This window comes from Prunus dulcis, chromosome 5 (assembly GCF_902201215.1).
Source record: "Prunus dulcis chromosome 5, ALMONDv2, whole genome shotgun sequence".
NCBI lineage: Eukaryota > Viridiplantae > Streptophyta > Magnoliopsida > Rosales > Rosaceae > Prunus > Prunus dulcis.
Genome location: NC_047654.1, coordinates 1,086,550 through 1,109,825, shown reverse-complemented (window position 1 = coordinate 1,109,825; position 23,276 = coordinate 1,086,550). Strand labels below are relative to the sequence as shown.

At 41.2% G+C, this 23,276-nt stretch overlaps 2 protein-coding genes across 2 annotated transcripts; both read right to left on the bottom strand.

The window, feature by feature from the left end:
* Positions 1 to 4,015: 4,015 nt before the first annotated feature.
* LOC117627505 (arabinosyltransferase XEG113-like) lies at positions 4,016 to 5,378 on the bottom strand. The gene is made up of 4 exons (XM_034359624.1): positions 5,211 to 5,378; positions 4,854 to 5,059; positions 4,634 to 4,739; positions 4,016 to 4,362 (listed from the first exon to the last, which is right to left on the bottom strand). The coding sequence occupies exons 1-4, from the start codon at positions 5,368 to 5,370 to the stop codon at positions 4,016 to 4,018; spliced, it is 819 nt and encodes a 272-aa protein (XP_034215515.1). The 5' UTR covers positions 5,371 to 5,378.
* A 5,545-nt stretch (positions 5,379 to 10,923) lies between these two features.
* On the bottom strand, positions 10,924 to 17,465 carry LOC117627504 (mediator of RNA polymerase II transcription subunit 15-like). The gene is made up of 3 exons (XM_034359623.1): positions 16,652 to 17,465; positions 16,198 to 16,273; positions 10,924 to 11,100 (listed from the first exon to the last, which is right to left on the bottom strand). Exons 1-3 carry the CDS (start codon positions 17,089 to 17,091, stop codon positions 10,924 to 10,926), a joined length of 693 nt encoding a protein of 230 aa, XP_034215514.1. The 5' UTR covers positions 17,092 to 17,465.
* Between the last annotated feature and the right edge of the window lie 5,811 nt (positions 17,466 to 23,276).

The window sequence follows — 23,276 nt, the reverse complement described above, 5'->3', positions numbered from 1 at the left end:
AGAGGGGTCTCCCTTCATGGGTGGCGGTCTCCTCACCCACGGCTTGTCCTTCACTTGAGCCAGGATCTGATGAATTGGGATAGCGAACTCAGTGAAGGTCCCAATTTCTGAGCTTCCCTCTCGGGGCCGCGATCTGCGCTTATCTCGGGCTCTTTGCTCGAACTGGTTGCTCTTTTGGCTTGCCTGCTTCGTCAGGTGATCAACTTGCTTGCTGGCTTTCTTTGCGGCGATTCGATCATCGTCCCAAAGTGCATAGCGTTCTGCCGTCGCGAACACTTCTGCCAAGGTTTGACTTGGTGTTATGGCCAGCTCCCGGTATAGCTCATGCTCGGTTGGCAAGCCCTTCTTGAAAGCTGAGGATGCAACTTGGTCATTGCATCCTATGATGTTAGCCTTTTCAGCCTTAAACCGTCTTAGGTAGTCTCGTAGAGACTCATCTGTTTCGCAGGTTGAACAGATGGTCTGCATGCTTTCTGACCGTCTTGTAGGAGGTATACTCCTTTGTGAAGATGAGGGCCAACTCCTTGAAGTTTCCTATCGACGCGGACGGTAGAGTGTGGAACCAATCTTGAGCTGCTCCTCGCAGGGTCATCGCGAACACTTTGCACAATAGGGCATCGTCTGCCTTGTACAGGATCATGGCACTCTTGAAGTGCCTCAAATGGCTCTCAGGGTCAGAGTCTCCCTTGAATGGAGTGATGGATGGCGTTGTGAACCGCTTCGGTGGAGGAGCTCGTTCCACTTTGTCAGTAAAGGGCGAGCAGTCAACTCGATCAATTTCCTTGTGCAGGGCTTCTTCCATGCTTCCTTTAAGTTGGAGAGCTTGGAGTCGGTCATTCACTAGCTTCTCGACGTCCTCTGCTCGCAGGACTGGAGTCTCGGGCCGACGTCTTCGGCGTCTCGAGCGTGACTGGCTAACTTCTTCCTCGGTTCCCAAGGGTCGATCCCCTTGGGTGTTCTGCCCGTGGGGCAGATTAGGAGATTGAGCTTGTGAGGATTCCTCTACATCTTGTCGCCTCGTGTTGGTCCTCGAGCAGGTTGGTGGGCGTCGATCATCATCTTCTGCCCGCAAGGAGGGTTGCTCAGGTCGACGTCTTTGGTGTCTCGAGCATGACTGGCTAACTCCTTCCTCAGTTCCCAAGGGTCGATCCCCGTGGGTACCCTGCCCGTGGGGTAGATTAGGAGATTGAGCTTGTGAGGATTCTTCTACAGCTTGCCACCGTGCGTTGGCCCTCGAGCGGGTCGGTGGGCGTCGGTCGTTGCGCTCGTCGAGCGACTACTCACGAACTCGAGCTCCTTGTGGGCCCAAGCGGGCGTGGACATTAGACTGTGGGCCTAGCCTCTCGAGCACATTGGTCCTTGGTCCGAGCCCCGAACGGCTCAGAGTACGGCTCGCGGCTGTCTGCATCTCATCTGCTCGATCTCGATCTCTCCTCTGCCGGTTTGCTCTTGTCTGACCAGCCTGAGACCTCTCGAACTGCTCGCCGGCGTGCTGGTGTGCCCTTCTCTCCTCGTCACTGGGTCCAAGGTTTGGGCCTTGATTCAAGTTGATCTGCCTGAGTAGCTGGCCGATTAGGTTGTTCTGATCATCGACCTTCTGTGTGAGTTGATCGACCCGTGAGTTAAGGTCCACCTGACTGCGCGGGTCAAGTAGAGTGTTGTGCATCGGGCCCAATGGCATATGGGCTAGGGCTCCATTAGAGGCGTACATAGGTACATATGTCAAGTGTGATCGCAGAGGAGGGAGAGAATGGATCTGCTCCAAGACTGGGACAACGTCGGAGTAGGCATGGTGCTGCGCAGCAAATCCAGTAGTTGAGTAGTGTGACTGCTGCTGTGCTCCGACGGCAGGACAGCGAGGCAGAGCAGCTCCGGTAATCGGCGCTGGCAACTGCAAGGCTCTGGAGGTCCCAGGGTCATGTGGCGGCTGTTCTGCAATTCCAGCAGCTGAAGGCGACTGCAAAGCACTATTCTGTGCGGTTGCATTGAGGTTTCCACCACGAAACCATGAGATGGGCCCATCGTGGTGGCATTACTCTTCGTACGTCTTGTATCAACCATGGTTGTTTGAAAAAAAAATGTGTGAAAGATGGATTTGGAGCACGCTTTGAATATATCTCGCGCTCTCAATGAAAGCACCAATTTGTGGGAGCAAATTTCCCCACGAGAATATTCGCCCAAGATTCCTTCGTCTTCTCCGCCTCTCTTTCTCCCTGCAAAACAGATCGGAGTAAAAGACCACACCCGGGGGGTGTTGGCCAAAGGCCCTCCGATGCCTAAGTTAGGTAGGGTAATTCAAGAAAAACCGGGTGGCCGGAGCCGTGTGTGGTGGCCGGAGCCTTGTGTGAGAGAGAGAAAGAGAGGAGGTTGCTAGGGTTTTTAAGAAATAACTTATGCAGAGTTTGAGTAGGAATTCTGACGTACCTCAACCATTGTGTGTGGCTATGCTTTTATAGAGGTCTCGGAGGCTAGGGTTTCAGAGGTTGGTGGAGTTGGTGTGGTTGGTGAGGTTGGTGTGGTTGGTGGAGTTGGTGTGGTTGGTGGGGTTGGTGCATTTAGGAATTATTGATTAACCAAATCCCTAATTAAATTGGGGATCAAGTAACCCCCAATTTGATTAGGTAATTCCCAATTAGGTTAGGTATGTATATATATGTATGAATGTTTTGGAAATCATTTACTTCAAATCGTATTTAAATTGGTACCTCTACCTCCTAATTATCGAGAAATGGTATATTTGCAGGTGCATAATACTCCGGGATTGGATGCAACGAAGTTTCTTCCCTGCTACAAACCAACAAAGTAAGAATATTTTCTATAAGGGTAAACTTAGAAAACAAAAACTAACTTGTGTGATGCATTAATGACATTGTTTTAAATGTAAGGAAAATGACACTTGTCATGAAGAGAAGGGAGAAGGTCCAACAGAGAAGATTAAAGAAAAAATTGCTAGCATTTCTCTTACATTAAAATACAACAATGCGCTGTCAAATACAGTTGTAACAAACTAATTATTTTCTGCTTTTAATATCATCTTCTTTGCCTATCACTACTATTTTCAAAACAAAAGAAAAAGGATCTGTGACCCATCATGGGAACATAAAGTTTACACACGGTTTGGTTGCACCTGAGATTAAGAATTAAAGAAACAAGGGTCATATCATCTATTCAGCACCCATTTTCAGGGAATCATGCCAAAAATCATGTGCCCATGCTTAGTTTCCTACTCCCATTCTCAATCCCTTAAGGCCTGTTTGGTGGGCTGTCTTCGACGTGGGCTTTTCTCTCCCTCAGCCTCCTTTGCTTTCGTCTCTAGTTTGAGCAAGCTTCCCTTTTATGAATCTCTCTCTCTCTCTCTCTCTCTCTCTCTTATTTGCTTTCTCCATCATGGTTTCAACTCCCCTATCTGTCTGCTGTTGCAAGGTAGCTTCTTTTTCTCCATTTTCTTATCCATTCGAGTTTGATTTTTCTTGATTTACATGTTTAATTCTAATATTTGAACTCCGTTGATTTGGCTGCTTCAGCCTCTTTTGCTTTGGGTTGTTTTTTTCTCTTATTGGGTACGCACTGGAACGTTAAATGGTTTTGAGGAAATTTCATGGCTTTGGGCAATTGCGACTCCACAAGAATAAAGGACAACGAAAATAAAAAAATTTTCCTTCAAGTTTTATTTTATTATTTTGTGTTTACCATTTTGCCCTTGTATATTAAAGAATCATCTGATTTAGTACATTTATTTCTCAGGGGCATTAAAGAACTTTCAAAAATTTAACCCTTATTTGGTCTGATTGGTAAGAAGATAATAAAATCAACTCATGAAAAAACATTTATGATAGATTATGGATCCTATTTGAGCTAAGTCTCAATCTTTAAAATGTTTCCATTTTTTAACCTTTTTGGAAATATTAAATTTGTTACATTCCAAGTCAATTTCTTCGTTACATGCCACTATGTGACAAATGTAGTTTTTATCTCTGACAATATTTACACAAATTTGATGGTTTAATTAGGAAATCTATTTTGTTTTTTTAATTATGGAAAATTTGAGTTCTGGTTTTAAAAGTGATGTGTCAACCTTAAATTCTTTGGATTGAAATTCAAATGACGTGGCAAAATATGTATGCCCGCTACAAAATATGCTTGCAGGCAAAACTCCCAGCTTCAGATTTCCATCAAAAGCATACACAAGTCCACTCTCTCCATCAACAGGTGGTCCTAACTGTTTCCTTACGAGATCATTAAACCCATTCTGATCCCATATCTTTTCATCAGCTAGAAGCATATCTTTCCATTCCTTGGCCAATCTTTTAGCAGCATCTGTTGGCCGCCAGTGGAAAATTCCAATATTGTAGGCAGCACCAACTGCTAGAGGGAAGAAATCAGCAAAATAACCAAAGCAATAACTTTAACAGTAATGAAGGTATCCACAGAAACAGGGAAAGTTACGGATCCTATACTAGTATCCCCAAGGGGTAGACCCCTCCCAAAGTATTAGCATAGTTATAATTTGTGGCTGGACACAAATTCATGTCACCAGATACAGAGATCCAGCACATGGAATAGCTGCAAACATTTTATGCACGTATAGGATAGTGGAGATGAAAAAAGAAGTATTTTTACACAAAATCTTCACCTTGTTGCCAAATGTCCAACCTGTCATCAGTGACTGTTGGTACAACTTGATCACTGGAAGTCAAGACATCTGCTTCAGGATAGCGAGCAAGATATGGAAGTGGGTCCTGTTCCACGAAAAAAGATATATGATAACTCATAATCGTCAGACGAAAAAACCAAACAAGTAAGCATTCTTGACAAAAAAATATTAAGAATTAAAGTACTAGCTGAAAAACTACCTTTAACCAAACCATGTCGGTATCGCACATCAAGAGCTCATAGCCATAAGGGAGGATTGAGTCTATCAGTATAACTTTTTCTCTCCCCATCTTGTGGAATGTTGGTGATCCCCATCCAACATCTATTGTGCTCATATGGCTGCCCATATCAAATACTGGAACACCTTTCCAGTACAAAGCCTCCAACAGTTTGGTGTCCATTGCACCTAAGCCATCAATTTCAAACTCATAAGTGCAGACATAAATAGAAATACAAAAACATATGTTTCCTTACAAGGAAATGGAATAGATATGTAAAGAAATTGGAAAGGCCAAAAAGACATAAAAGTGCACAATCCAGAATGGGGGGTAGCTTACCAATGAGAAGGTTAGAAAGCCCCAGATCAGTCAAGTGTTTAACCCAAGTCAGGATAAAATCCATGAATGCATAGTTCCCAAAGGTCACAATAATGACGTTATCCTTCACTCTTTCCTGAACCAGTTCTTTGCTCAGTCTAAATTTCTTCAAGGCTGGCATTTTCTTTGTGTGTATTATCAAATAATTCATTCAAAGCATGTAATCAATCTTAATGAAAATGCAGAGAGCTTTAGAGTAGAGAAAGGTCAGATTTGTGTGTGAGAGAGAGAGAGCTTGAAGAAGAATGCTAGCTGTCTCAGCTCAGCACCAAAAACATGCATATATTCTCTTGCTGACCAAAACCGTTACAAAGAATATATTCCCTATAACAACACACAATCTAACCAATCAATCATAACCCTATAAGATAATGACAAGTGGCAGAATGCTATTACATTCCTGCTGTACACTTGGACTATGATCCAGGGCAGCCTTTCTAACAAGAATAGAACCTTCTTATTCTAATTCCATCACAGCAGCTACACCTATACACCAACACTCCCTTCTAGGTGTTGCGCTGAAATAACACCTAGAGCCTTCCTCAAATACTCAAATCTGTCTCTTGCTAAAGGCTTGGTGAAAATGTCAGCAAGCTGCACTTCTGTTTTGCAATATAGCAAATCTATCTCACCATTTTGTAGAGCATCTCTTATGAAGTGAAACCTGCGGTTGATGTGTCTGGTTTTGTGATGATGAACAGGATTCTTAGATATAGCAATAGCTGAAGTGTTGTCACACAACAACTGAGTTGGTTCTACCTGTTCCTCTCCAAAATCAGATAACACAAACCTCAGCCACATAGCATGTGCAGTAGCTTCTGCTGCACTCATGTACTCAGCCTCTGCTGTTGACAGAGCAACACTACTTTGCTTGATTGAAGCCCAAGAAAATGCACCTGACCCCAAGTTGAAAGCATAGCCTGATGTGCTCCTCATGTCATCTTCACTTCCACTCCAATCACTATCACAATAGCCAATTAACACAGCTCCTTTTCCCTTATCATAGGCAATTCCATAGTTTATGGTGCCTTGAACATATCTTAGCACTCTCTTTGCTGTTCCCATGTGCTTCTTGGTTGGATTATGCATGAATCTAGCCAAGAGGCTTGCTGCAAACATGATGTCTGGTCTGGTTGCAGTCAGATAGAGCAAGCTCCCCACCATTTGCCTATACAATGTCTCATCTGCTAGTTCACTTCCATCCACTTTTGACAACTTTTCATTCACTGCCAGTGGTGTTGCAACAGACTTGCAATCCTTGAGTCCAAATTTGTCAAGTAAGGTCTTTGCATACTTCTTTTGGTGGAGGAAGATGCAAGAATCAGTTTGTAGGACCCCAAGACCAAGGAAATGATGCAACAGCCCTAGGTCAGTCATCTCATATTGTCTCATCATATCATCTTTGAATGCAGCCATCATTTCTTTTGAGCTTCCTGTGTAGATAATATCATCTACATATAGAGACACAATGAGAATACCACTTGTAGACATCTTAGTGTACAAAGTAGCTTCACTTGGACTTCTATAAAAACCAGTCTTGATGAAATAAGAATTTATCTCATCATACCAAGCTCTTGGAGCTTGTTTCAAACCATATAAAGCCTTTTTCAGCTTATACACTTTATCTTCACTTCCTTGCATCACAAAACCAGATGGTTGATCTACATAAACTTCTTCATTTAGCACTCCATTAAGAAATGCAGACTTTACATCCAGTTGAAACAAATTCCAGTTTCTCTGTGCAGCCACAGCCACCAAAGTTCTCACAGTATCAAGGCGAGCCACTGGTGCAAAGGTCTCATTGAAGGCAATTCCAGGCTTTTGAGAATATCCCTTTGCCACCAGCCGAGCCTTATTCTTCTGCACAGATCCATCTAGGTTCAGTTTAGTCTTATAGATCCATTTGACTCCAATGATTGGTTTATCAAATGGTCTATTCACAAGCTCCCATGTATTGTTCTTCTCAATCATGGTGATTTCAGCTTCCATTGCTTTCTTCCAAGAGTCATCCTTTGCTGCCTCTTCAAAACTTTCTGGTTCTATAATGCACATGTTGCACTTTTCATAAATTTCTGCAATGCTCTTGTACTTGAGAGGAGTATGATCAACATCCTGTGATACTGCTTCCCTTTCTTGGTCACTGGTTTCAGTGTTTAAGCTAGGCATCTCATTCACTTCCAATTGTTCTTCAAATTCATAAGAACTCCCTTCTGCTCCTTGTTCTTCTTCTCTGATTTCAGTGAGCTGAATGTTCACACTAGTCTCCTTCTTTGTATTCCAATCCCAACACTCATTCTCACTAAATATCACATCTCTTGAAATGATAACCTTTTCAGTTTCAATATTGTACAGCCTGTATCCCTTTTCACAGCTGCCATACCCCAAGAAAATACACCTTTTGCTTGCCAAATCTAGCTTCTGTCTTTGCTGTTTTGGTACATGAGCATAACACAATGAACCAAACACCTTCAGATGCTTAATTCCTGGTTTCCTCCCACCATAAGCCTCAAATGGTGTCTTTTTGCTCAAGGCTTTAGTTGGACATCTATTCAAAATGTACACAGATGTGTTGACTGCCTCTGCCCAGAAATCAAATGGAATTTTCTTTTCCAACATCAAACATTTGGCCATTTCTACTATAGTTCTATTCTTCCTCTCTGCCACACCATTTTGCTGTGGTGTGTATGAGGTTGTGAGCTGCCTTTCAATGCCTGCATTGTCACAGAACCTCTCAAACTCCACTGAAGTGTACTCTCCTCCTCTGTCACTTCTCAATTGTTTTAGTTTGTAGCCACTTTGCAATTCCACAGTGGCTTTGAACTTCTTAAACACACAAAGACCTTCTGACTTATGCCTTAAGAAATAGACCCAACACATCCTTGTGCAATCATCTATGAAAGTGAGAAAGAACCTATTTCCAGCTTTGGTAACTGTCTGCATAGGACCACAGATGTCACTGTGAATAAGTTCTAGTGGGGTTGATGCTCTAGAGATAGCTTCTCTTGGAAATGCTTCTCTACTCTGCTTGCCTAGAACACACCCCTCACATACCTGTCTATCTTCTTTAATTTCTGGCAGCCCTACTACCATATCTTGTTCTTTCAATAGTTTTAGACTACTCATATTGAGATGTCCAAACCTTCTATGCCAGAGATCAGTGGAATGGTCTACACTTGCTCTATAAGCAAAGTGCATTTCAGCTTGCAACTTCAAAGGAAAGCTTCTGTTTCCTTTCATCTGAACCTTTGCCACCAGATTTGTATGAGAGCTGTCATTGTAGATTTCCACCTTGTGATCACCAAATACCAAATAATAGCCATGTTCTATCATATGTCCTACACTGAGTAAGTTCTCTTTCAGTCCAGGTACAAGCATTATTTCTTTGATATGTCTCTTGCCTGCTTTGGTTTCAACCACAATAGTGCCTTTTCCAGTTACTTCTACAAGCTGTCCAGTTCCCATTTCAACCTTGGCAGTCACCTTTCTGTCAATATCCACCAACAAATCCTCTTTTCCTGTCATGTGATTACTACACCCACTGTCCAAATACCAGATCTCTTCATCCCTTGTTACACCAGCACCACTTACATTGCTAGCATAAAACATTGTTGGTGCAGCTTCCACTTGAGTAGCATAGTTGACCTGCTGTGGTGTTTTCTTGCTGTAGCAGTCTTTTGCAATGTGGCCAAGCTTATCACAGTTATAACATTTTGGCTTGCCCTTGAATCGACATTCACCAAAATGTAGCTTACCACAATGCTTGCAGGGAGTTTTAGTGCCTTCACTTGCCTTGTTATCCCACTTCTTGCCTTTGGATTTCCAATTTTTATTCTGCTTGCTGTTCTGTTCTCCAGTCTTGGTCTGTTTGGCATCTACACTAAGGCTAGCAAATGCCTTCTCTGTTCTGTTTTCAGAGTGCCTATCTAAACGCAACTCAAAGCTCTTTAGTGAGGCAACAACCTCCTGCACCTCAATCTCATTCAGATCTCTAGAATGTTCAATAACTGAACAGATAGAGTCATAGGTAGATGGCAGACTAATAAGCAGTTTTTGAACAATTCTCTCCCTAGGCAATTCCTCCCCATAACTTCTCATTTGATTAATTAAATCAAATAGTTTAGTAACATAGACAGTTAAAGATTCATCATCCTTCATTCTTGTATATTCAAATTCTCTTCTAAGGCCTTGCAATTTAACACTCCTTACCTGCTTATCTCCATGGAATTCTTGCTGCAGAATACTCCAGGCACCTTTTGATGTCTCTTCATGAGATATCCGTGGGAATATCTCCTCTGAAACTGCTCCTTGAATCAATCCAAGGGCCTTGGCATCCTTCATGAGTACCTCAGCAACCATGCCTTTCCCACTTGATTCTTCTGTCACCTTCTTCTGATCATCAGACTCATCTGACTTCTTCAGATCCATACCATCAAGTCCTTTGATCACAAAATCCCACAGTCCATGAGATTTGAAGATGGTCTTCATCCTAATGCTCCAGAAATCGTAGTTCTCACCATTGAAGATTGGTGCTCTCAACTCACCACCACTTGATCCAGCCATGTTAGACTTAGATCTGCAGAACTCAAGCTCAGCTGCAGCTTCAATAGCTTAGCACAGAAAACGCCCAGTATTACAAGATCAAACCTGGCTCTGAGGCCATGTTAGCATATGCAGAACATTATCATGCATATAGATTCATTCAAAGCATGTAATCAATCTTAATGAAAATGCAGAGAGCTTTAGAGTAGAGAAAGGTCAGATTTGTGTGTGAGAGAGAGAGCTTGAAGAAGAATGCTAGCTGTCTCAGCTCAGCACCAAAAACATGCATATATTCTCTTGCTGACCAAAACCGTTACAAAGAATATATTCCCTATAACAACACACAATCTAACCAATCAATCATAACCCTATAAGATAATGACAAGTGGCAGAATGCTATTACATTCCTGCTGTACACTTGGACTATGATCCAGGGCAGCCTTTCTAACAAGAATAGAACCTTCTTATTCTAATTCCATCACAGCAGCTACACCTATACACCAACATGCTCTACAGGAGGAGAACCTACATCTGTAGCAATTTGTGAATTCACAAACATTAAAGATATGCAGGGAGAGGGAGATGACTGAAATCATAGACAGAAAGCTTACTGAATGAACACCAAATATTGCAAGAAAGGGTGCATTGACAAGAAGCAAATGGCTTGAGTTCTACAATATTACTGATGGCACCATGGAAAATTAAATTTACTACTTTACTATGTAGGAACCGCATGCAGTGTAATCATTAATAAAGTGAAAATATGATATACAAAGGTGCCACAATGTTTAAAGCTTGAAACTTTTGGTGTGTAACAACAAACAAGAACCACAAAGTTGATCCACTTTTTTCAACCCAAGAAAAAACACAAAAAAACTAAACTAAAGCACCAAAAGTCAGACGTTTGATCACAGGACAAGAGCAAAGTTGAGTTGAGTTTCTAAATGAGCTTATGCTGCCACAGTCGAATCAGTTAAATCACTTAGCGATATAAGTTAGTAGTTGCCATTAGTTAGAGATGTGGCGGGAAGAGTGAAATGGATCCTGTATAAGCAAGAGCACCATTGCGACTCCACAAGAATAAAAGACAATGAAAATACAATTTCCAGTGCTAAGCACATAAGCGTTGAATTATTCAACGGGCAACTAAAATCTCAAAAACCCATTTCCAACGTTCCTGCTCCTGCTCCTGCTCCTGCAGCCGCTGTAACCACTCCTGCTCCTGCTCCTGCAGCCGCTCCTGCTCCTGCTCCCGCACCTGCTCCCGCACTTGCTCCTGCAGCCGCTGCAGCCGTTGCAGCCGCTCCTGCTCCCGCGGCAGCCGCCGCCGCACCTCCACTGCCTCTGCCGCTGTAGCCGCTGCAGCCTCTCCTACTCCCGCGGCAGCTGCCGCCGCACCTGCACCTGCCGCTGCCGCTCCTGCTCCTGCTCCTGAAAAGGTTGTTAAAATATAAGAGATTTAGCTGAGTTTGTTACTTAAATTGTGAGCCTTTGGATCACAGTCCAAATGGACAGCTAAGATGTATTCTTAGGTGTAGTAGATTTGTGCCAAGTGTAGCTATCTCATAGGGTAGTTAATCATTGGTTAGATTTGATGATGTAAGAGGGAATATTCTTTTCTTTTACTGTTACATTGGTATGCACAGATTGTGCATGACAGAGTGAGAAAATACAGACTGATATTTTCATCTTCTTCTTCTCCAAGTTTTCTCTCTACATTTTTACATGAGCTCCATTGATCTATAATCCATAACATGACAGATTATAGTCTGTGAATGCTAACATGGTATCACTGAGCCAGGTTTGATCGTGTAGCTGGGCGTTTGAATCTGTGAAGGAAGTGAGCTACGTTTTCTGTCAAATCCTGCTCTCTGTGAAATCTGTCTAACATGGCAGGATCTGGAGGTGGTGAGCTGCGTGCTCCAATCTTCAATGGTGAGAACTATGAGTTCTGGAGCATAAGGATGAAAACCATTTTCAAATCTCATGGGATTTGGGAGCTGGTTGAGAGAGGAATAGAAGGCTCAGATTCGAAGGGAGCTGATGAATCTGATACAAAACAAAAGGAAAAAGAGGAATCAAGTGGTTCTGGGAAGATGGCTATAGCTGAGATCCTGATGAAGGATGCTAAGGCCTTGGGGTTGATTCAAGGAGCAATATCTGAGGTGATCTTCCCTAGGATTTCTCATGAAGAATCATCTCATGGAGCCTGGAACATCCTGAAGCAGGAATTTCATGGTGATAAGCAGGTAAGAAGTGTAAAACTGCAGGGTCTTCGTAGAGAATTTGAATATACTAGAATGAGAGAGGATGAATCTCTATCTGCTTATCTTACAAAGTTGTTTGATCTAATAAACCAAATGAGAGGTTATGGAGAAGAACTATCTAGAGAAAGAATTGTGCAGAAAATGTTAATTAGTCTGCTGCCTGGATATGATCCAATCTGTTCTGTAATTGAACATTCAAGGGATCTAGATGTAATTGAGGTTCAAGAGGTGGTAGCCTCATTGAAGAGCTTTGCTCAAAGATTGGAAAGACATCATGAGAACAAGACTGAGAAGGCCTTTGCTAGTCTGAGTATAGATACCAAATCAGCTAAGGCCACTGGAAATCAGAATTCCAAGCAGCAGAAGAATTGGAAAGACAAAGGGAAGAAGTGGGATAATAAACCTACTGATGGAACTAAAACTCCTTGCAAACATTGTGGGAAATTGCATTATGGAGAATGTAGGTTCAAGGGCAAACCAAAGTGCTATAACTGTGACAAGCTTGGTCACATTGCCAAAGACTGCTATAGCAAGAAACCTGAACAGCAGCAGCAGCTTCAGTTTGCTACTCAGGTTACTTCTTCACCAACCATGTTCTATGCTAACAATGCAACTGAGAAAAGGTCCATGGAAGAGGTATGGTACTTGGACAGTGGGTGTAGTAACCACATGACTGGCAGAGAAGATGTTTTGATTGATATTGATAGGAATGTGACTGCAAAAGTTGCTATGGGAACAGGACAGCTGGTTGATGTTATTGGAAAAGGAAGCCTGATGGTTGAAACTAAAATGGGAAGGAAATATATCAAGGAGGTGCTATTGGTATCTGGTCTCAAAGAGAACCTACTCAGTGTTGGACAAATGATGGAGCATGGATATTTCCTAATTTTTGGAGATAACAAGGCAGAAGTTTATGATGATAGCTCTCTTTCAAATCTGGTGGCTAGAGTGGATATGAAAGGAAATAGAAGTTTTCCTTTGAAACTTCAAACAGACTTACATATTGCTCTAACTGCAAGCATTAACCAATCAACTTTGCTTTGGCATAGGAGAATGGGGCACTTAAACATGCAGAGTTTGAAACTGCTGCAGAATGAAGACATGGTGTTTGGTTTGCCAGAAATCAAAAATACAAATGCAGTATGTGAAGGCTGCACTTTTGGAAAACACTACAGGAAGGCATTTCCAAAAGAGGCAACCAGCAGAGCTTCAACTCCACTGGAATTGGTACACACTGATGTGTGTGGCCCAATGCAAACTGTTACCAAAGCAGGAAACACGTATTTCCTCACCTTTATAGATGACTGTACAAGAATGTGCTGGATCTATTTCTTGAGATGCAAATCTGAGGTATTCACAGTGTTTAAGAGGTTTAGAGCCACTGTTGAATTGCAAAGTGGATATAAGGTGAAGAAACTAAGAAGTGATAGGGGAGGAGAGTACACCTCTAATGAGTTCAATAAATTTTGTGATGAAATGGGAATGGAGAGGCAGCTTACAGTGGCATACTCACCACAGCAAATGGTGTGGCTGAGAGGAAAAACAGAACCATAGTGGAGATGGCCAAGTGTATGATGATTGAGAAGGGCATGCCACTTGAGTTCTGGGCAGAAACTGTGAATACTGCAGTATATGTTCTAAACAGAAGTCCAACTAAAGCTCTGGACAAGAAAACACCATTTGAAGCCTATAGTGGGAGAAAGCCAGGACTTAAACACTTAAAAGTGTTTGGATCTGTGTGCTATGCACATGTTCCAAATCCACAGAGGCAGAAACTGGATTCAACAAGCAACAGATGTGTGTTTCTAGGATATGGCAGCTGTGAGAAAGGGTATAGGCTATATGACATTGCCACTGGAAAAGGGATTATCTCAAGGGATGTGGTATTCAATGAAGAAGCTAGCTGGGATTGGAATGCACAGCAAGAATGCAGTGTTTCAGTGCCATTTACTGATGCTGTGTCTGAAAAGGAGAAAGGGAGCTATGACACAGTTGTGAAGCAAGCAGAACATTCAATTGAGAATGAGTTGCTAACAGAAGACAATGAAGAAAGATCTGTGGTTGACACAGGTACTCAAGATATTGACCACACTCCATTGAGATACAAAAGTCTTACAGAGATCTATGAAAGATGCAACATCTGTATCATTGAACCAGAAACCTTTGAAGAAGCTGTCAAGGATGCAGCATGGCAAAAGGCAATGGAAGCAGAACTTGAGATGATTGAGAAGAATGAAACTTGGGATTTGGTAAAAAGACCATCTGATAAACCTATAGTTGGTGTCAAATGGATCTTTAAAGTCAAGCTAAATCTGGATGGTTCTGTTCAGAAAAACAAAGCAAGGCTAGTAGCTAAAGGCTACACTCAAAAGCCAGGAATTGATTTCAATGAGACATTTGCACCTGTTGCTCGGCTTGACACAGTTAGAACACTGATTGCTATGGCTGCTCAGAAAAGGTGGAAACTGTTTCAGCTTGATGTAAAGTCAGCCTTCTTAAATGGAGTGCTACAAGAGGAGGTGTATGTAGATCAACCTCCAGGATTTGTGGTTCAAGGCAAGGAAGACAGAGTTTATAGACTCAAGAAGGCTCTTTATGGTCTCAAACAAGCTCCAAGAGCTTGGTATGAAGAAATTAATTCATACTTTGCTACTGCAGGATTTCAGAAAAGTCCTAGTGAGGCTACATTATATGTGAAAGCTGCAGAAAGTGGAATCCTAATTGTTTCACTATATGTAGATGATATCATCTACACAGGAAGCTCTGAAGAATTGGTGATGAGTTTTAAAACTGAAATGATGAAGAGATATGAAATGACATATCGGGGATTGTTGCATCATTTTCTGGGATTGGGTGTGATACAAGCTGAGCCCTACATCTTCTTGCATCAGAAAAAATATGCAAGAACACTGCTGGACAAGTTTGGTTTAAAGGACTGTAAAGCAGTGTCAACTCCACTTGCTATGAATGAGAAGTTATCCAAGGAGGATGGAAGTGAACAGGCTGATGAAAAGCTGTACAGACAGATTGTTGGAAGCCTACTATATCTGACTGCAACAAGGCCAGATATCATGTTTGCTGCAAGTCTCTTAGCAAGATACATGCATGGACCTACAAAGAAACATATGGGAACTGCTAAGAGAGTACTTAGATACATTCAAGGAACTCTAGACTATGGCATTGCATATGAGAAAGGAAAAGAGGCAATGCTGGTTGGATATTGTGACAGTGATTGGTCAGGCTGTGAAGATGATATGAGGAGCACATCTGGCTATGCCTTTCACCTTGGATCATGTGTTTTCTCTTGGGCATCTGTTAAGCAGAGCAGTGTAGCTCTATCCACTGCAGAGGCAGAATATGTTAGTGCAGCTGAAGCTACAGCTCAAGCAGTCTGGTTAAGGTTTGTTCTATCTGATTTTGGTGAAGAACAAGTTGAGGCTACACCAATCCTATGTGACAACACTTCTGCAATTGCAATAACAAAGAATCATGTGCATCATCACAGGACAAGACACATAAGCAGAAGATTTCATTTCATTCGTGATGCTTTGCAAAATGGTGAGATTGATCTGTTATACTGCAGAACTGGAGAGCAGAATGCAGATATCTTTACTAAGGCATTGGCAAGGTTTGAATATCTAAGGAGCAAGCTTGGAGTTATTTCAGCTAAACACTTAGAAGGGAGTGTTAAAGTATAAGAGATTTAGCTGAGTTTGTTACTTAAATTGTGAGCCTTTGGATCACAGTCCAAATGGACAGCTAAGATGTATTCTTAGGTGTAGTAGATTTGTGCCAAGTGTGGGTAGTTAATCATTGGTTAGATTTGATGATGTAAGAGGGAATATTCTCCCTCAAAGGAGGAAAGTCTCGTTCACAAACCACTTCACCAACCTTGTTTTTGTGGTATTTTATCAGTTACGCAATATTTATATTAATAGTCAATGGTTTGTTTTTTTTTTTAAAGAAAATTATTTCCTTTATTTTGTTCAGTTATTCGCATGATATATATACAAATGACAACTTTTAAATTAATATTTCAAGGTTATATATGGGCGTGTGTGTGTGTGTATATATATATATATGTATGGATGAATGTTTTGCAAAAAATTTACTTTAAATCGTAATTAAATTAGTACCTCTACCTCCTGATTATCGGGAGATGGTGTATTTGCAGGTGCATTATTCTCCGGGTTTGGACGCAACAAAGTTTCTTCCGTGCTACAAACCAACAGATTAAGAGAATATTTTCTATCAGTGCATACAAATGAAAAAGCAAACAGATAAAAGAAAGCAATCTTTTACAACTGTCTTGTTTATTAAAGATAGAGAGCTAGCTTAATTAGCCCCTCTTTCTCTATCCGCTCGCACTTTAATCTTTACATTTTGCGCTTATTGAAATAAAGTAGAATTCTCATGTCATATGATATCCAATAAAATCTCCCTTAATTATTTCTTAAAATTTCCATCTCGTCTCCATCCAAAAATAAATAAATAAATAAATAAGAAGAGGCCTTCCTTTTGTATTATCTCAGACTAAAAAGCTGCAAAAAGATTTAATAAATTGAGCAGCATATGAGCAGTGTAATTCGTGTTTACCTGGCGTTCATACGGTTATTACTTAGTCTTGAACCAACTAAACAGATAAGAAATATGGCAGGCAAAAGGGATGCTTTGAAAGGACTATCAGCATGCCGAAGGCAGTAAACATACTGAGCTATAGAGCAAATGCACTGTGAGATGCCAGCAACTACTCCATAAATATCAGGAAGAGTACCAAAAGGCGTATATGGAGGAGGTGATTGATGATAAAACCACCAGAGCATTCCCCGTCTCCTCAACACAACTCCTTCCCTTTTACCTCTGTTAATTAGCTCCCCGATGGAAATGAACACAGCTGCAATAGCCAACAACATACCAAATAGCGCAAAGTGGGGTCTTCTTGGGGAGGAAGCCTGATCACAAGCAGCTGACAAGATCTCTAGGCCAAGGTTAGTGGCTAAAAATATCCACTCTGCTGATTCTGAAGTGGGCCTCATCCCTGGAACTCAAGGAGGGTCTGTAATGATTACTACTAGGTGTTAAAGATGGGTCAGAAGAAGACTAATCTCCACGATGAGTATTTGCAAACCAGGAAACCAGTTGTTGCTCTCTCAATTTCCACAGCTAATAAGCCAGTGCTTTTCTTTGAGACATAAACACCTCTGTTTGGTTACTGAGAAAACTGAGGAATTTACATAGAAAAAGAAAGGAACTTTCCAAGACGGATCCTCTGCTTTTTTTTTCTTTAATTATCTGATTTCCATCCCGCCCAAACTGAAAACAATGAGAAGAAGATGCTGTAGTGTTATGGGATTAGTGTAAAGGCAATAACGGAAAGAAGAGAGCTTCTTGGAAAATCGCAGTGTGGTAGAAAAGCTCTTCCCAGGTGGCCCACACGGTCCCCTCCTTTTCCACAGAAGAAAGCAAAGCTTGTAGTCCCATATGAAAATTCAGAGAGCTGCAATTCATCTTGGTGGAGCCCAATTCAGAGAGACACAGGAACAGAAGAAGAGAGTGTTTTGACCAACTGGTTTCGATTTGTGGTGCCGCCATGGCTGGCCGGCTTTTCAGTCCACTGTAAAGTTGGGTTTTTTAGAATTTTATGGGTGCACTGAATATATCAATGGGTGCGTGTATAATTTTCTTTATCTTATTTGCTTTCTCCACCATTGTTTCAACGCCCCTATGCGTCTGCTGTGATTTTAGCCATTGTTGCAAGGTAGCTTATTTTTCTCCATTTCATGGCTCTTTCCAGGACTAACCATCTTGTACTTCCAGGCAATTGGGCCTTCTGGGAGAGTTTGATTGTATAGGCTGAGGCTGAGTCTTGTGCATTTGAGGCTCTTTCCAAGTCTTGTGCAGTTAGGTCTTTTACTTTTATGTATGCATCAATTTTGTTTGTATATCATCTTCTGTGTACCAATTAAGCTGTTTTTTAATTGCCTATAGTGAACCAGTGCCGTATGGATTTAATTTTGGGAAGGAAATTGTTGGGAATGTGCTGGTAGCTCCATTGAGTTCATTCAGATCATTGCTAATTCCTATTATCTAGCCTTAATGATATGAATGTCCATGCTTCATCTGGCCTTTTTTTAAACTTTCATATTGGGGTCTGCCAATAGCTCAATCAACTCTTATGCAAACTCCAGAATGCTAATATGAGGAAATGAAAATATGAAGAAATGATATACAAAGGTGCCACAATGTTTAAAGCTGGAAACTTTGGTGTGTAACAACAAACAAGAACCACAAAGTTGATCCACTTTTTTCAACCAAAAGTCATACGTTTGATCACAGGACAAGAATAAAGTTTAGTTTAGTTTCTAAATGAGCTTATGTTGTCACAGTCGAATAAGTTAGATCACTTAGCGATATAAGTTAGAAGTTGTCATTAGTTAGAGATGTGGCGGGAAGAGTGAAATGGATCCTGTATAAACAAGAGCACCATTGCAACTCCACAAGAATAAAAGACAATGAAAATACAATTTCCAGTGCTAACCACATAAGCGTTGAATTATTCAACGGCAACTAAAATCTCAAATACCCATTTCCAATATGTGATGAAAGTGATAGAAATTGAAGGATAAGTGTAAGAAACAATAACAAAATCAATGGGATAGGAAACCCAAAAGGAAAAAGCAGAGAGAGAGAGAGAGAGAGAGAGAGAGAGAGAGAGAGAGAGAGTGACGGGAAAGCCAGGAGGTGGTGGAATCTGCAGCAGACTTGCCAGAGTAAATGGCCGATATCACATACAAAGACGAGAAGATGATCCCAATTATTACAGTGGCGTATATGTAAAGAATAAAAGAGATGGAATAACTGTTATGTTATTGATATGCTGCTGCACATAATACTATCCTTTATATACTAGGTTTACAATCTCTTATTCTAGCATAATTTCTAATTAAGGCTACAATCTGGGTTTGACCCATAAATCTTGGGGTCTAATATAGAAAAGACAATTATAATATTTACAATCCTTCAATTACAAGATTTGATTTCCAACACTCCCCCTCAAGTTGGAGAGTGAATGTTGTGAAGTCCCAACTTTCGACTTAAGTAATTGAAGGCATCTCCTCCCAAGGCCTTAGTAAATATATCTGCTAGCTCATCCTGTGAAGAAATATAGGAATGAGAAATTACACCAGCTTGCAGTTTCTCTCTCACAATGTGACAATCAATTTCAATGTGCTTCTTTCTTTCATGGAAAACTGGATTTGCAGCTATATATAGTGCAACTTGATTGTCACAATGCAAAAGTGCAGGACCCTTCTGTGTAACTCTAAAGTCTTGCAATGTATAGCGCAACCATGTAATCTCAAGACATGTGACTGCCATGGCCCTGTACTCTGCTTCTGCATATGATCAAGCAACAGTTGACTATTTCTTTGATTTCCATGAGACGAGAATTTCCTAGAAAAACACAATAACCTGTTGTTGATCTCCTTGTTGTTGGACAACATGCACGATCTGAATCGCAATAAGCTCTCAACTGAAGGTTGTTCATAGCCGGCAAAAACAAACCTTGACCATGTGTGCCTTTAATGAATCTTAAAATACGAAGTGCAGCCTCCATATGTGGTTTTCTGGGTTGGTGCATGAACTGAATCAAAATCTGAACAGAATAAACAATGTTTGGCCTTGTGATAGTAAGATAAATTAATCTTCCTACCAACCTCCTATATCTCATCGGATCATTGAGAAGATCACCATCCGTGGGTTTTAATTTCACATTTTGCTCCATTGGGAATTTTTCTGGTCTTGCACTTATCAAGCCTGCATCTTGTAAAATGTTTAAGGAATATTTCCTTTGTGACATAAAAAGACCTTTCTTAGATCGGGAAAATTCAATGCCCAAAAAATACTTCAAGTCACCAAGGTCCTTGATGCGAAACTGTTTGAGAAGGAAAGATTTAAGACGTTCCATTTCTTGAATTATTGCTTGTAATGAGAATATCATCAACATATATGAGCACATCTGTAAAAGAATCTCCATTAACCCTGGTAAAAAGAGAATAGTCAGCCATAGATTGTTGAAAGCCCACTTTCTGAATAGCATGGGAAAATTTGGAGAACCAATTACGAGATGCCTGTTTAAGCCCATAAAGAGACTTATTCAGCCGACACACCAGATTCTCCCCTTGTCGGAAAGACTGGGAGGAGGGACCATATAGACCTCCTCATGTAAGTCACCATAGAGAAAGGCATTTTGAACATCAAGTTGGTGAATAAACCAATTACGAGCAGTAGCAACGGATAAAAGGCAACAGAGAGTAGTAATCTTGGCAGTAAGGGAGAAAGTCTCACTGTAATCAACGCCCTCAATTTGGGTGTAGCCTTTGGCAACGAGGCGAGCCTTGTAATGCTCGATGGAGCCATCTGAATTGTATTTAATTTTGTAAACCCATTTGCAGCCAATGGGTTTGTGACCAGGCAGTAAAGGAACAAGCGTCCAAGTATGATTGAGTTGCAATGCATCCAACTTAGCTTTCATGGCAAGTTGCCAATGAGGATCAGAAGCAGCTTGAGCATAATTGGTAGGCTCACAGGTTCCTGAAACGTTAGCAAGAAAAGCACGATGCGAAGGAGAAAGATGATAATAGGAAATAAAATTAGATAAAGGATGACGAGTACCTAAAGAAGGAGTTGGTCTCGAGGAGGATGACGAGTTAGGGGAGGTAGAGGAGAAGCCCATAAAATAATCATTTTGCCAAAGCGGTGGGTGCATGGAACGAGTGGAGTGTCGTAGAGGTGGTGGGTTCTGGGCATCAAACAGGGAATGAGGAATTTGGTTAGCAGTAAACGAGGGGACTGCATCTATAGGCAAAGTAGGGTTGGGAGGAGGGAGACTAGATGTTGGAATGGGAGAACTGGGTGGTGGAGTGGGATCGGGTAGATGGCTTTGTGTAGCTGTAATGGGATCAGGTAGATGGATTTGTGCAGGTGTAGGTGATGGAGTGGGACTAGGTGGGGAAAAAAATGTATCATCTAGAGATGGTACATGTAAAACCGATTGGGTGAGAGAGTTGGGTGGGGTATTTTGGTGGGATTGAAAAGGAAAAATATTTTCAAAAAATTTAACGTCCCAACTCACAAAAAAATGTTTGGTGTCAAGATCATAAAGTTTGTAACCCTTTTGCCCTGCAGGGTAACCAAGAAAAATACAACGCCGTGCGCGATGGTTAAATTTGTGAGTGGGATGGGCGTTGGTGGCGTAACACAAGCAACCAAAAACACGAAGGTGATGAAGATGTGGTAATTTGTGATAAAGCAATTCAAAATGGGATTTATCAGACAATAAGGGTGTGGGTAAACGATTGATTAAATACACGGCAGTCAAAACACAGTCAACCCAAAAAGACAAGGGAATATGCGATTGAAAGCGCAAAGCAGGGGCAACGTTAAGGATGTGCCGGTGTTTACGTTCAACTACACAATTTTGTTGAGATGTATAAACACAGGAGCGTTGAAATTCAACCCCGTGGGAGACAAAAAAATCCTTCAAAGAAAGAAATTCATAACCATTATCTGTACAAAGGGTTTTGATAGTGGCATTAAACTGATTTTTGACCAAGGCAAAAAAGGATTTAAGCAAGGTCTGTGTTTCAGATTTAAGTGACATCAAAAACACCCAAGTGTATCGAGTAAAATCATCCACAATGGTAAGAAAGTAACGTGCACCAGTGTGTGAGTGAACATGGTGTGGACCCCAAATATCACAATGTAACAATTCAAATGGTGAAGAGTTGATGTTCTACTTAAGGAAAAAGGAATCCGAGTTTGTTTGGCCATAGGACAGACAATGCAAGAATGATCAAATGAAGAAGATATAAAGGGAAAAGATTTAGATAACAACTGAAGGCGAGCAGCGGAAGGATGTCCAAGACGATGATGCCATATGGTGGATGTGTGTGTGACATGACAAGATACAGGTGCTTTCGTCAACGGCGACATATAATATAGGCCTCCATTTTGCTTACCTCAACCAATCATCTTCCTCGTAGCCCAATCCTGAATAACACAAAAATCAGGAAAGAGAATTATACAACAATGAAGAGATGTGGTGAGTTTGCTAGCAGGCATTAAATTTGAACGAAAAGTAGGGACATGAAGAACATATTCTAGGATGATGTCTTATTAAAAAGAATTGTGCCTGTGGAATCAATAGGAATAGATGAACCTGTGGGTAAATTGACGGAAGGTATAGAAGAGAAATTGCTATGAATAAAAAGGGAAGAGTCGGATGTGATGTGGTCCGTAGCTCCACTGTCAAAAGTCCAAGAGTGAGAAAAAATATAATTAATAGACGGAGTGTGAAATCAACCTACTGTATTATAAAAGGAATTTGGGTTTTCAGAGGGAAGTTGGGACAAATTTACCATGGCGGCAGCGAGTTGTTTGCATTGTTCCTTTGAGAGGCCAACAAGGACGTTGAGGATGGGCCCCAAATGAAAGGAAGGGACTGTCTGAGAAAGGGCGGAGCATGTATTGTTGTTGCTATCACGTGGTTGCTGTGAATGATTCCCAGCAAGGACATTGGAATTGCCCATGGTGAAGACAAGGGAGTTAAACCCTCAAAAATTTCAAAAGAAAATAAAGATGTAAATCACGAGCCACCGAATCGGTGCTCTGATACCATGTAAATAATAAAAGAGATGGAATAACTGTTATGTTATTGATATGCTGCTGTACATAATACTATCCTTTATTACTAGGTTTACAATCTCCTATTCTAGCATAATTCCTAATTAAGGCTACAATCGGGGTTTGACCCATAAACCTTAGGGTCTAATATAGAATAGACAATTACAATATTTACAATCCTTCAATTACAAGATTTGATTTCCAACAGTATATAGTCACGACCACTGGCTTCGCATTGTCAAACGCATTCCTCCACCCCATTGTTTCGGTTTTGGGATTTGTTTGCTTGTTTGATTATCCTTCGCACGCCATTAACATCATCTTCTTTCTTCTGGGGAAGAAGAAGAAAGGAAACCCTAAATCCAAATGGAACCAATCTGAATCTGACAGGTTTATTTCACTTGTTTCTCTCTCAGCTCTCAGGCTCCCAACTGGTAAAGGTCAACTCCAGGCTGAGCCTCCATGTTTGTCTCCTCCTTTATTTCTCTCATTCTTTAATCTCTTTGCCAAATTTTTTACCAATAATAAGCGAAAGTTT

What these genes read in the sequence shown, in the direction of transcription:
- LOC117627505 (XM_034359624.1), bottom strand. Translation starts at nt 5,370, where the DNA reads ATGCCAGCCTTGAAGAAATTTAGACTGAGCAAAGAACTGGTTCAGGAA. An exon ending in GCTTTCTAACCTTCTCATTG is followed by an intron (nt 5,060 to 5,210) that starts GTAAGCTACCCC and finishes TTGATGGCTTAG; the next exon opens with GTGCAATGGACACCAAACTG. An exon ending in CCGACATGGTTTGGTTAAAG is followed by an intron (nt 4,740 to 4,853) that starts GTAGTTTTTCAG and finishes TTCGTGGAACAG; the next exon opens with GACCCACTTCCATATCTTGC.
- LOC117627504 (XM_034359623.1), bottom strand. Translation starts at nt 17,091, where the DNA reads ATGAGGCCCACTTCAGAATCAGCAGAGTGGATATTTTTAGCCACTAAC. An exon ending in AATAACCGTATGAACGCCAG is followed by an intron (nt 16,274 to 16,651) that starts GTAAACACGAAT and finishes GTTGGTTTGTAG; the next exon opens with CACGGAAGAAACTTTGTTGC. An exon ending in CATCTCCCGATAATCAGGAG is followed by an intron (nt 11,101 to 16,197) that starts GTAGAGGTACTA and finishes CGGCTGCCGCGG; the next exon opens with GAGCAGGAGCGGCTGCAACG.